General features: G+C 36.4%; 1 protein-coding gene across 4 annotated transcripts in view; it reads left to right on the top strand.

Moving 5' to 3' along the window:
- Positions 1 to 13538, top strand: part of LOC128694522 (ubiquitin carboxyl-terminal hydrolase 48-like) — a 208848-nt gene that overhangs the window by 3181 nt on the left and 192129 nt on the right. For 3 of the 4 annotated variants that reach the window (XM_070097908.1, XM_070097907.1, XM_070097909.1), the window contains exons 2-5: positions 1645 to 1998; positions 6211 to 6390; positions 9642 to 9746; positions 13104 to 13307. In XM_070097908.1, coding sequence (XP_069954009.1) covers positions 1645 to 1998; positions 6211 to 6390; positions 9642 to 9746; positions 13104 to 13307 — 843 coding nt within the window. The remainder of the gene's footprint in view (positions 1 to 1644; positions 1999 to 6210; positions 6391 to 9641; positions 9747 to 13103; positions 13308 to 13538) is intronic. The other variant, XM_070097910.1, reaches the window with a different exon arrangement.

The following is a 13538-nucleotide window of genomic DNA, read 5'->3' as shown; positions in this document are numbered from 1 at the left end:
TGTCCGAGGTCATTTGTTAGACTTGGCTGGTATTTTTACCACCAAGTTGTATGCCGTCCTCATAGTGCTTCTCCATATTACATATATGTCTCCTTTGATGTTTGTGATCATTTCAGATTCCCTCAGTGCTTTACAAGCCATTAAACATTTTGATTCCTCTAATCCAATGGGCCTTCATATTCATCTATGGTTGTGCCATGTGGCTGTCAAAAACAAAGACGACATTTTCTGTCGAGTCCCTGGACACGTTGATGTGCAGGGCAATGAACAGGTGGATGCTGCTGTGTGGTCAGCAGTACATGATCTTCCGGTTTCCTATAAAGGTATTCTAGTCAGGGATTATTTTACAGTCATCTCTGCCCATCTTTGCGGCTGTTGGCAACAACGGTGGTCGGACATGCACCATAACAAATTGCACTCTAGTAAACTTTATTTAGGTTTGTGGCTATCTTCTTACCACCGTTGCTGTATTCGGGAGACTGTGCTCTCCTGTCTCCGCATTGGCTGTACTGCCTTGCCCATGGGTATCTTGTGGAATGACACCCTATTCCTCTCTGTGAGGTTTGTCGGGTCCCCATTTCGGTTCTTCACTCTCTTAGGGATTGCCAGGTTTACCAGTGAGCTTGCAAAATTTACCTCCTACAATGCCACCGCCCTACCACTCTTACCTTATCTTCCCTTCTTGCAGATGGCTCTGCCTTTCTCTTACAATAATTTTTTGACTTTTTGTCAGCAACTGCTTTACTACATGAACTTTGACACATAGCCCTTAGCATCCCTTCCAGGCCTTTTTTTCCCTTCACCTCTGATCCTCTCTCCACCTAGCTGTTTGTAGCTCCGGTACTATTTACTGCCCCTCAGCGCTGCATGACCCTTGTCGGTTTAGTGCTTTCTTTGATTATAATAATAATGTCCTAATATGAGCCAGTTCAGGAAGAGAGCTAAAAGGAGCCTAATGAAGGAAGCTATGAAAAGGGAGGCTGTTGTAGGTTTAGCACTTAATTATGATTATAATAATTATAATACAAAAAGGGAGGAGAGTGATTTCTTGTATAGTTAACATTTGTGTACCTGTTATTATAAGAGGATCATCTTAATGTTAATATAAATAACTCAGTTTACTTTATCCCTATTGTATCTCCTTTTATTGTATCTATATCTAAATAAACTTACATATTTACTTATGAACAAGTCTTACACCCAATGTCTGATCACTTTGTAGGAAATACTTTAAGTTCCTATGAGTAGACCTTAGTGGTTGCACCCTAGGAAAGAGGATCAAAGGACAATGGAAAGTGGCAAACTAAGTCTGATAAACAAGTTATGCTGCTTTAACAAAATCTTAAAATATTGCCTTATACATTGAAAGTAATATTCACATAAATATAATTTTTTAATTTAAAATATGGAATGCTACTCACAACTTGAATTGCAGAACTCATGCAATGTGCTATATATATTTTCTGCAATATATTTTATTATATGTACAGTAGGGTAATAGAGAGGTTAATAAGAGTTAAAATGGAATCTTAGTATATTTGGAAGTTAAATATATACTAGATATGACCAGAAACCATATCTAGTGTATAGTATCTTGTATGTTGAAATAACTGCCATATATTAATTTCTTTTTCTACTTTTCAGAATAAGCAACGATTTGTCGTACATAAAAGCAGGCTACCGGAGTGACAAATGGAAGTGGGTGCTCAGTCTGCCAGTAGTCAGTGGTGGTGGTGCACCAGTCAGCAGTTTAAAAGAATATAAAACCCCTGATTCATGTGGATCTTCGGTAAAAGGGGCTTCACCTGACATTGTTATTAACGAGAAGAGTATAACAGAGAACAGCGATCACCCTGATACAGCCGATCTACTTGTGAAGAATAATGGGCCAAATTGTTTTTTGTCCAGTTCTAAACCCTTCTCAGAAGATCAGCTGACAAAAGAACAAATTATGAAAACATTTGGAATGGACAAATGCCCAAAGGCTCTTCCTTGCCAGTATGTGAGATTGATAGTTAAGAGAACAGTTTTGTACCCATACATATTTTAAAAAAGCAGGTGTATATAAAGGTAGTAGGTTGGTAGACAGCAACCACCCAGAGAGGTACTACCGTCCTGCCAAGTGAGTGTAAAACGAAAGCCTGTAATTGTTTTACATGATGGTAGGATTGCTGGTGTCTTTTGTCTGTATCATAAATATGCAAGATTACAGGTACGTCTTGCTACTTCTACTTACACTTAGGTCACACTACACATACGTGTACAAGCATATACAGTGGACCCCCACCTTACGATGGCATCGCGTTACATTAAATCCGCCATACGATACATTTGAACGCAAAAATTTTAGCTCTCCTCACACTAAAAAATTCGCCTCACGCGATTCGTCCGGGACGCGTCCCATGTGTGGCCTCAGCGCCAGTGTTTACACGCCAGCCAGTGCGGTTGCATCTACACATACATTCGGTACATTTCACCTTATCCCAGTGTTTTTTGTGCTTGTAACTGTAAAATAAGTCACTATGGGCCCCAAGAAAGCTTCTAGTGCCAACCCTGTGGTAAAAAGGGTGAGAATAAGTATGGAAATTAAGAAAGATTTTGAAGGGTTTGGGGCTAACCCTTTGAAGCCTATGCCAGTTGTGGAATCCATTGTGCCTACTTCAAAGATTAAGGAAGTGTGTGCACAGGGGGTTGAACTGCAAACCTTTATGGATGAAAAGAAACCCTAACACAGCTATTGCAAGCCGTGCTGGTGACTATTACAATGACAATGTTTTGGCCCATTTTAGGCATATCTTAAAGGAACGGGAGGTACAGAGCTCTATGGACAGATTTGTTGTGCGACAGAGGTCCAGTGACTCTCAAGCTGGTCCTAGTGGCATTAAAAGAAGAAGGGAAGTCACCCCAGAAAAGGACTTGATACCTCAAGTCCTAATGGAAGGGGATTCCCCTTCTAAACAATAACAACTTCCACACTCTCCCCTCCTCCCATCCCATCAATCATCACCAGATCTTCAATAAAATCAAGTGTCATGTATTCTATTCTTAGTAGAGTATTAATTGTGTATGTCTTCTTATTTTTGTGTGTATTAAAATTAGTATTTCATGTGGTAAAAATGTTTTTTTTCATACTTTGAGGTGTCTTGCACGATTAATTTGATTTCCATTATTTCTTATGGGGAAAATTAATTCGCCATACGATAATTTCAGCTTACGATGAGCTCTCATGAATGGATTAATTTCGGTAAGCAGGGGTCCACTGTATATACACACTCCTCTGGGTTTTCTGCTATATTCTTTCTAGTTCTTGCTCTTATTTATTTCCTCTTATCTCTATGGGGAAGTGGAATAGAATTCTTCCTCCGTAAGCCATGCATGTTGTAAGAGGCGACTAAAATGCCAGGAGCAAGGGGGCTAGTAACCCCTTCTCCTGTATATATTACTAAATGTAATACGTATATACAGCAGAAACTTTCATTTCTCCTTTTGGGCCACCCTGCCTCGGTGGGATACGGCCGGTGTGTTGAAAGAAAGAAGTGTATGTATGGTATATGCAGTAGTATTATGAAACTGTTTTCTTACTTCATTGCATAGTTGTCCAGTATAGTGTAGCAATTATGTTCCTGTAAATTATGTCCTCTTAATCCTTGCTGTAAAACTAAAATGTATGTTAAATCAAAATTATATGCATTTCAGGACTATGTTTTCTACAGTAAAAAGTAAAGAACTATACCAGGTGCCTTGCATTGAGATATCCCTAACTTCTTGAAATTAAATATTCCTATGTTCATTAACCCTTTCAGGGTCCGTCCCGTAGATCTATGGTTTTACATTCAGGGTCCAAACCGTAGATCTACGCCATGAGCTCAGCTCACTCTGATAAACTGTGAGTGGTAAATTTGGGCCTAGATATGAGAGAATGCATCTATGTGGTATGTGTGCACCACATAAAATAATTCCTGTAGCACACAGTGTATAATGAGAAAAAAAAACTGAGGCTGTGATTTTCGATTAAAACAGCGATTTTGCAGTGTTTTTTCGTATGTTTTTTATAGTTGTATTTGTGATTTCTTGGTCTCATTTGATAGAATGGAAGACATATTACAGAAATAGAGATGATTTTGATTGGTTTTAGCACTGGAAATAGCTTGAAACTGAGCTCAAAGTAGTGGAAATGTTAAATTTTTGCCAATGTTCAAGAGTAAGCAAACGACCTCACACGTCTAATACACACCAACTGGTGGGTCTAATATTCATTCACAAATGTGATGATGATATTTATACAATTATTACAATATTGCATAACAGTAAATCTTCTATATTTTGGTGTGAATAAAAATTCATTATGTGAATAAAAAATCAAAATGGAATTTATTTGTAAAGCCTCAAAACATAACTAATGAACAGAGGAAATATTAGTTTAGTGCCATGAATACCTACATTGTTTATTCTGGACCCTATTTTGAAATTGGAATATTTTGAACTTTGTGTTAAATTGGCCAAATTACCAATTTCCGATCACTTTATTTTGTAGTTGAAACAGTTGACTTGGCGATTTCTTGTGCTCAATCAATAGAATGGAAGTAATACTAGTGAAATAGCTAAGAATTTGGTCGACTGGAATAATGTAATTGGCCTAAAATGGGAGTCAAAGTCGGCAAAATCGCCGATTCGTAAATATCGCTGACATCAAAATTCGCGAGAGCATAATTTTGTCAATTTTCCATCAAATTTCGTACTTTTTGTTTTATTACCTTCACAAAAAGATTCTGTACCATTTCATAAGAAAAAATAACATTTTTTTTTTTTAAATTCTTGGACACTGGGGCACCACTTCAGATTTTGGCCTTGGACCCTGAAAGGGTTAATTAGGGCTGAACTACTAGAGCTAAATTTGCACACCTTTAATAGGCATACCATCCTGGTCACATTTTCAAAAACAAATTTGTGCCTGCATGATTGCAGCACTGCTAAGTGCAGCTTCTCCTTAGTGAGGTATTTAGCTACACACATCCAGTTTTTGTCAATTCACCGCTAATAGCAGTGCCGCAGGCTTCTGTCACTGCCTCACTAATTACAATTGTATGAATTTTCAAATTATTTGTTCCATCATCATGTGTCCTGTATTTGGTGGTTATCTGCATCTAACAATTCTATTTTCCTGAGCAATACCATACATTCTTAAAAGTTCTCTGCTTTATTTGATTCGTGAACGTCATACTCAACATTTTTATTGGTGTAGAAAACATTGACTCTTGGAGCTTCCTCACTTGTTAAATTGCTGTATTTTATGAATTGAATTGTTCATATGTCATTTTTTTGCCATTACTGGTTAATAGCCAGTGATGGGGAAAGGGAAGCAGTTGGTAAAGTCCAATTAAACATTGGTAAACAAAAAGGCTAATGTTTTATTTGCAACTGAGGCACAGATGGTTGGTGAAAAGTGCTGAATTGCCTGTCTGCCAGATTACAGAACCACTTGTGTTTCCTTTGGGTAACTCTACCTTGATGGGAAATGGGTAATGTAATAAACAACATGATGAAGTACTTACATTTTCATCTACCTTGATGGGAAATGGGTAATGTAATAAACAACATGATGAAGTACTTACATTTTCATCTACCTTGATGGGAAATGGGTAATGTAATAAACAACATGATGAAGTACTTACATTTTCATCTACCTTGATGGGAAATGGGTAATGTAATAAACAACATAATGAAGTACTTACATTTTCATCTACCTTGATGGGAAATGGGTAATGTAATAAACAACATGATGAAGTACTTACATTTTCATCAAGACTCAGCCATGTCTGTCAGTATATTTCCATGCTATAAAAAATGTAAATGTAGTTTCAGTATATCCACTATGTCTTATGAAAATCTTGCCATAAAAAGACATGTTTTGTAAGACTGCACTATATTTCATATACAGTGGACCCCCGGTTAACGATATTTTTTCACTCCAGAAGTATGTTCAGGTGCCAGTACTGACCGAATTTGTTCCCATAAGAAATATTGTGAAGTAGATTAGTCCATTTCAGACCCCCAAACATACACATACAAACGCACTTACATAAATACACTTACATAATTGGTCACATTCGGAGGTAATCGTTATGCGGGGGTCCACTGTATTTGGGTTTCCTTGTTTGCCTTCAAGTTTTTCTTCCATTTCTAATTAAGTTTTTCTTATTTAATTTTTAGAAAAAGATGTTCAAGCAATCCTTGGTGCCTAGCAGATTTGGGGAGTGGAACAGGAAAAGAAAAAATTCGTCCTACAGATCAACCTCGAGACCCCAACAAACCAGTTGGGCTCCAGAATACAGCAAATACATGTTGGATTAATTCAGCTCTCCAAGCTCTGTTTCAGCTCCCTAAGTTCAGGTACTGCAATAGAAAGACTGCTAATTTGATCTGTTTTTGCATTTAAGAATATTTGCAGGATTTTAATGTTGTATGTAACATTTTGAAGAGAAAAATTGCTTTCCACGAAGAGTTCCATGAACTACTGAAAGAAACAACAACCCATCGGCATAACATCTATAGCACCAGTAATAAATTGTTGTAGTACCTTTTTCCCCCAGTAAGTCATCTTTTTACATTAGTCTGATTGCCTGCACTTCCTTTGTTGTCTGCATTAATTACTGCACAGGTTTCCTTCTCCATTCGAAAGAAACTTGATAAACAAAGCTGACAAGGAAAGGTGGTGGACACCATGGTTCATGGAATCCTTCACAGAATGCATTCTTTTATATCATTTTAATGTTATATTCTGTGTTCAGACTCCATGAGCCACTAGTAGAAATCCTACGATCAATACGCGCATACCACATTGTGTTGCCACTTTGCACGATGCTATGTTGAACTCTCTGGGATCATGTCGGCGAAAAACATGATCTCCATTGTATGAAAAATAAAGTAAGGAAAACTTGAAGATATTTCAAATATAAATGGATGGATAGGACAGATGACTAAAGACACATTTATTAGCATTTACCATAAAAGGAGTGAATTTTTGTATGTAAATGCTTAAAATCCAGAATGTTCCATGTCTGACTTCTGAAGGGTAAACTATATCTCCTGGAAGATTGTAACCTTATTGAGAGGGGAATGCAGTGGTACCCCGTGTTTTGGTCATAATTCATTCCAGAAGGCTGTTCGATTGCCATTACCGAACGAATTTGTTCCCACGAGGAATAATGTAAATTAGATTAGTCCGTTTCAGACCCCCAAAAATACACTTACAAAAGCACTTACATTAATACACTTACATAATTGTTCAAGTTGGGAGCTGGACGAAACTCAGGGTACCACTGTACAGCAGAAAAACCCTCTTGTACCGATAAGAGGTCAGTGAAGGCTGGAGTTGTAAAACTAAAATGTATGTTAAATCAGAATTATATACATTTCAGGACTATAAATTTTTTCTCAAGTAGAAAGTAAAGAACTATATCAGCTGTTCTGGTGGATGGTCAAGTTACTGGTATGTCTGTTGTTTAACCTTTTTGAGGTCCGTGCTGTAGTATTACTGCTTTGAGGTCAGTGTCTCTGCTGTAATACTATATGATGAGCTCAGCTCACTCGGATAAGCTGTGAGGGGTAAATTTGCGACTAGATATGAGAGAATGGGACCATGCGGTGAGGGTGCGCCATATAAAAAAATTCTGTCACGTGGTGCATGTTGGGAAGAAACTGTGACCATGTATTTGGTTTCAGATAGCAATTTTTGTGATATATTTTTGGATGTTTCTTTTTATGGATATCTCAGTTTCTTGGTATCATTTTATAGAATGGAGGATATATTACAGAAATAGAGATACAGTGGACCCCCGGTTATCGGCTGGTTTGGTTATCGGCGGGTTTTTCGGCGCCTGGTTATCGGCCGTTCGCTCGGTTATCGGCCATTTTGGACGCGTCCATCCGCCGGCTGGGGCAGCTTGTGCTTCAGTTTGGCTTTGTCTCTTGGTGGCTGAGGAAGCTTCTGCTCATACATCCAAACATTTTGCTTGTTTACCATTGTTTTTAGTGGTTTTTTTGAATGATTTCAGGACTGGAAGTAGCTTGAAATTGACCTCAAAGTAGCTGAACTGTTCAATTTTTGCTGATATTCCAGATAAAACAAATTATGTCACTTATTCAATATGCATCCAAATGGTCAGTCTAATATGCATTCACAAATGCACTGACATTATTTATACAGTTATTACAATAATGCAGCATTCTGCATAACAGTAAATCTTCTATTTTTTGTGTGAATAAAAATTCTGGCCTGGGGACATAACTAATGAACAGAGAAAATGTTGTTTTAGTGCCTGGAGTACAAGGTAAATAATCATGGATAAAACAAGCAACAGTGGTAGGAGAAATATCTCAGAATTATACAGGAAACATTTTGAACTTGCTTACTTCTGAGTGAGAGATGGCGCTGGAAAGTGGGCAGAGAGGAAAAGGATGCAAGTCAAGAAAACATGACATCCCTTCTGCCTCCAGCCACCACCTTGCTGCAGCATTCAAATATCATGTCTCACACCCATACTTAAGTGCTGGAACCACTATTCTCTGATGTATTCCTGTTTTTGCATCCATTGATAAATTAATCTTTTACCACATACCTCAGTACTCTACCTACCATTTTCTCCTCATCTATTTTTACAATTTGCCTTGCCTTTCATGAACACATTTTCTATTACAGCTCCCAAGTCTCTCCTTAATACATTTTTTTTTTTTCAACAAGTCGGCTGTCTCCCACCAAGGCAGGGTGACCCAAAAAAGAAAGAAAATCCCCAAAAAGAAAATACTTTCATCATCATTCAACACTTTCACCACACTCACACATTATCACTGTTTTTGCAGAGGTGCTCAGAATACAACAGTTTAGAAGCATATACGTATGAAGATACACAACATATCCCTCCAAACTGCCAATATCCCAAACCCCTCCTTTAAAGTGCAGGCATTGTACTTCCCATTTCCAGGACTCAAGTCCGACTATATGAAAATAACTGGTTTCCCTGAACCCCTTCACTAAATATTACCCTGCTCACACTCCAACAGATCGTCAGGTCCCAAGTACCATTCATCTCCATTCACTCCTATCTAACACGCTATCTAACACAGAATGGGTATTTTAAACAACTACAGATGTGTTGTCAAGAGAGGGGTCCAATGTGAATTGTTTTGATGCTGAAAGGAGTTAGCAAATTAATTTATTGAGTTTTTTTATATCAGGGAATTTGTTTCAGTTGTAGGAATAACATTGACTTAGTTTGTATGTTACTGTATTTGATGTGTGGATTAGTACTGCTAAAAATGTGTGGCAATATTTGTGGTGAAAATACTTAGAGAGAAGCCAATTTCATATACAGGATACAGTTCAGATGATTGAAAGTGACATGCTACAGTGAAGCAAACATCCACATGATCTGGCATGATTGGTCATGTGCACTTGAATTTACAATGATGTGACTGGTTGACTTAGTCAAACTCAATTTTATTTGCAATTTTCTGTATATGGTATTCTAGACTGTTTCTCTATGTTTTAACTGTGATTTTCTTTGAATTGTTGTAGGATTTAAAGTCTTGGCTTGTTATAAGTATTATCATTATCATTATCATTTCATATTTTTTTTTTTTAGGAATGTCATCAATGGTGTTGAAGGATTTGCTGGTGAGGAGAGTCTGTCCTGCATGTTGTACCTGCTTCAGGCCATGTTTGTTGAAATGGACACCCATGCTAATAAGTATGCTTCTCTAATTTTGACTTAATATGTAAGATATTCTTGCAAATATTACTTTTATATAATTGTTATGATAAGTTGTAATATTTATGGTGTGTAATTCAATACTTTATAGTCTTGGGTTACCTATCATTGGGGAAGTATACTTCTCTGATAAGGAAGTCCACTGTTTAGTTTTCTAATTGCAATTGATGCAATGCTTTCTGTGTTATATGCATTTTTATGTTTGTCCATGTTTTGTAAGATATTAATGTTGCTATCTCGGATAATTTATCTTTATTTTTTATAATTTGAATCCATTATCTTTACATCCTTGTTTTCAAAACTATGCTTATTTTTTATAACTTTAATCCATCTTCTTTACACTAATATTTTAATAATAAACACAGCTTGGAGGCAGCTGTTTCAAATTGCTTTTATGCTTATTTATTGTCTCTATTAAACCAAGATTGATAGACTTCAAACTAGTATGTATTTTTTTGGTTTAGCATGTTATATGATTGTAAAATAATTTGAGAACAAAATTCTGGTTGTTAAAAATGCTTAATCATACAGTATATTTTTCTTGTTATTATTGTGCAAGTAGGGTTTTGATTTAAAGTTTAGTAAATTATATGATAGATGAAGAAACTGACAGTGAAACTTGTATGACATTTGATTACTCTTGGATCATTTTTGTAGATTGTCCTGAGTTAATAAGAATCTGACTGTATTGATACCAAAAATTTTTATTCTGCCATTCAGCAGAAATTGTATCTTTCATTAGCTATACACAAATAACCCACACATAGGAGAAAGAAGCTAATGACAATGTTTCAACCTGACTTGGACAATTGACTAGTCACACTGACACACGAAGATGCAGTACGGACTGGCTCCCTCATCTTCATGTGAGTGTGACTAGTCAGTTAGTGTTAAGGTGACTAGTCAATTTTCCAAGTTGGATTGTTATGTCATCATGAGCTTCTGTCTCCTGTGTGCTGGTTATTTATGTATTGTTCCAGTCACAGTATTGTGCCTTTTTGTTCATTTTATTAGCTATATTTGATTTGAATTGTTGTTAATCATGTAGTCAAGACGTTTGGCCTAAATTCCAATTTGATGCGTTGACTGTTCCTCTTACATAATCACATGACAGCCCCTTTATGTTAATAGGTGCTTCTTTCAAGACTAGCTCAAAACTTACTCATTACCGGTCGTACACAGGTGTAGACAAATTGAGTTTCTAAACTCTTTCCAATTATTATAGATATCATTACAGTAATAGTATTCTGCATTTGTCTTTTATTTAAATGGTTTTATCTTTTTGCAAAGTGAAATGGTACTTTCATGTTTTGGTTAAATTTTAAGCATTCACTGGAAGAGACAGGGAAAAGTAGTTTGCCAAAGCTTTTATTGTACAGTATCTCAGTCCATTAGTTGTATGTAGAACATGGGAAATAAATACTATTAAAGGCAAAATTAAGTGATAGATATGCTGTAGAGGGAAAGCACAGAATGCAGTTATAGATATAGAATGAAGAGGAACTTGGGATAAGCAGGAGAGTTTGCATATTTAGGGCTCTTGAGTTACAATCATGATGTAAATTAAGAGGTTTATAAAGAAAGAGAGATACTTTTTTTTTGCATGAGATCTTTGTGTGTTTATAAAGGACACTTCTTTGAATATAAACAATATGAACTGATGAGTCTTAATAGTTTTTAGGTTTAATATAAATTTGTGTACAATTATTGCAGAGATCAGTAAACTATCAACATTTTTATCATCCCTAGGAAATATAAATACTAAATTATTATACATGTAGTTGTACCGAAATACACATAACTAGAAACTATTTCATATATATGCATTGATACTGCTGCTGCTGTGGAGATTTCATCTTCCCAAATATAAAATGGAAGGTGATACTCAACAACATTATACTGGAAATAATACCAGATATTCAACAACATTATACTGGAAATAATACCAAGAAGCAGTCTAGCTCAACAAGTATATATCAAGAGCTCCAAAGACTTGGTAAAAAATTTGTAATGAACTTAAAAATTATAGAACCTTCTAGAAGTGAAAATACATTCAATTTGGTCTTCCAGGACAAGGAGGAGCTAATATGTCAAATACATTACATGTTAATCACCTCACTGAAATACAAACAAGCATAAATAAGGTAAAGAAATGTTAGTGGCTAAGTCTTTACAATATAATTCACGAAAGAAACTGCTAATGATTGAAGGTATATTCTAAGTAGACAATGAATTATATTTTCAGAATTAAACAGTGTCTTAACTTTTTTGGGTTATCCTAGGTAATTTATGGTATGTATGATAATTGTACTTATATGTATCTGTGCCAAAATAAATTGACTTCCTTACTTGATCTTCTTCTTTCAACAAACTGGCCGTATCCCACCGAGGCAGGGTTGCCCAAAAAGAAAAACAAAAGTTTCTCTTTTTAAATTTGGTAATTTATGCAGGAGAAGGGGTTACTAGCCCCTTGCTCCCGGCATTTTAGTCACCTCTTATAACACACATGGCTTATGGAGGAAGAATTCTGTTCCACTTCCCCATGGAGATAAGAGGAAATAAACAAGAACAAGAACTAGAAAGAAAATAGCAGAAAACCCAGAGGGGTGTGTGTATACATATGCTTGTACATGTATGTGTAGTGTGACCTAAGTGTAAGTAAAAGTAGCAAGACGTACCTGCAATCTTGCACGCTTATGAGACAGAAAAAAGGACACCAGCAATCCTTTCTTTCTTTCTTTCAACACACCGGCCATATCCCACCGAGGCGGGGTGGCCCAAAAGAAAAAACGAAAGCTTCTCCTTTTACATTTAGTAATATATACAGGAGAAGGGGTTACTAGCCCCTTGCTCCCAGCATTTTAGTCGCCTCTTACAACACACATGGCTTATGGAGGAGGAATTCTATTCCACTTCCCCATGGAGAGAACAGGAAATAAACAAGAACAAGAACTAGTAAGAAAATGGAAGAAAACCCAGAGGGATGTGTACATGTACATATGCTTGTACATGTATGTGTAGTGTGACCTAAGTGTAAGAAGAAGTAGTAAGATGTACCTGAAATCTTTCATGTTTACGAGACAGAAAAATGGACACCAGCAATCCTACCATCATGTAAAACAATTACAGGCTTTCGTTTTACACTCACTTGGCTTACTTGATATTCTTGTGTAGTTTTCTCTTAGTTATTCCCACACTTGTATAATGCTTTGCAGTTCAGAACTGTACCTCCATGTTTAGATTCCATGCATTAATTAATGTTTGGTTCTTTATTCATTGTGTTATTTTCCTAATTGTGAAAGTAAAGGGAAATTCATGCATAGCTCTTGCTTTCAGAGCTATAGCATGTAGTCCTGGTAGTGTATTTGAAAAAATGGGACTTTTTGCAACTCAAGAGATAATGCGCAAAGATGCGGACCATGAGGTGCTCAAGTGTGTATCTGAGTTCCTGGAAAACACCATTGATACACTAATAGCTGATCCTAGATTGGGTTCAAAGCTCAGTCCACTTTTCAACACTAATCTAATGAGGTTGGCAAGGTAAGCATCTTGAAATTACTTATTTGCAATTATTATACCTGTTGCAATTTGGGAAGGGGGTTAGCAATAGCTTTCTTGTTTGGAATTCTCACATTCAGCATTTGAAAATAAAATGTTGAATTCCAAATGGTTTCCCAAAATTTATATTTTTCTCATATTCAATAAGATCAGTTTTTTTAAATATTCTTCTTTCTTTCAACACACCGGCCGTATCCCACCAAGGCAGGGTGG

The sequence above is a fragment of the Cherax quadricarinatus genome, chromosome 60, assembly GCF_038502225.1.
Source record: "Cherax quadricarinatus isolate ZL_2023a chromosome 60, ASM3850222v1, whole genome shotgun sequence".
Classification (NCBI taxonomy): domain Eukaryota; kingdom Metazoa; phylum Arthropoda; class Malacostraca; order Decapoda; family Parastacidae; genus Cherax; species Cherax quadricarinatus.
The sequence above is the reverse complement of the archived record's forward strand: the minus strand, read 5'-3'. Positions and strand labels throughout refer to the sequence as shown.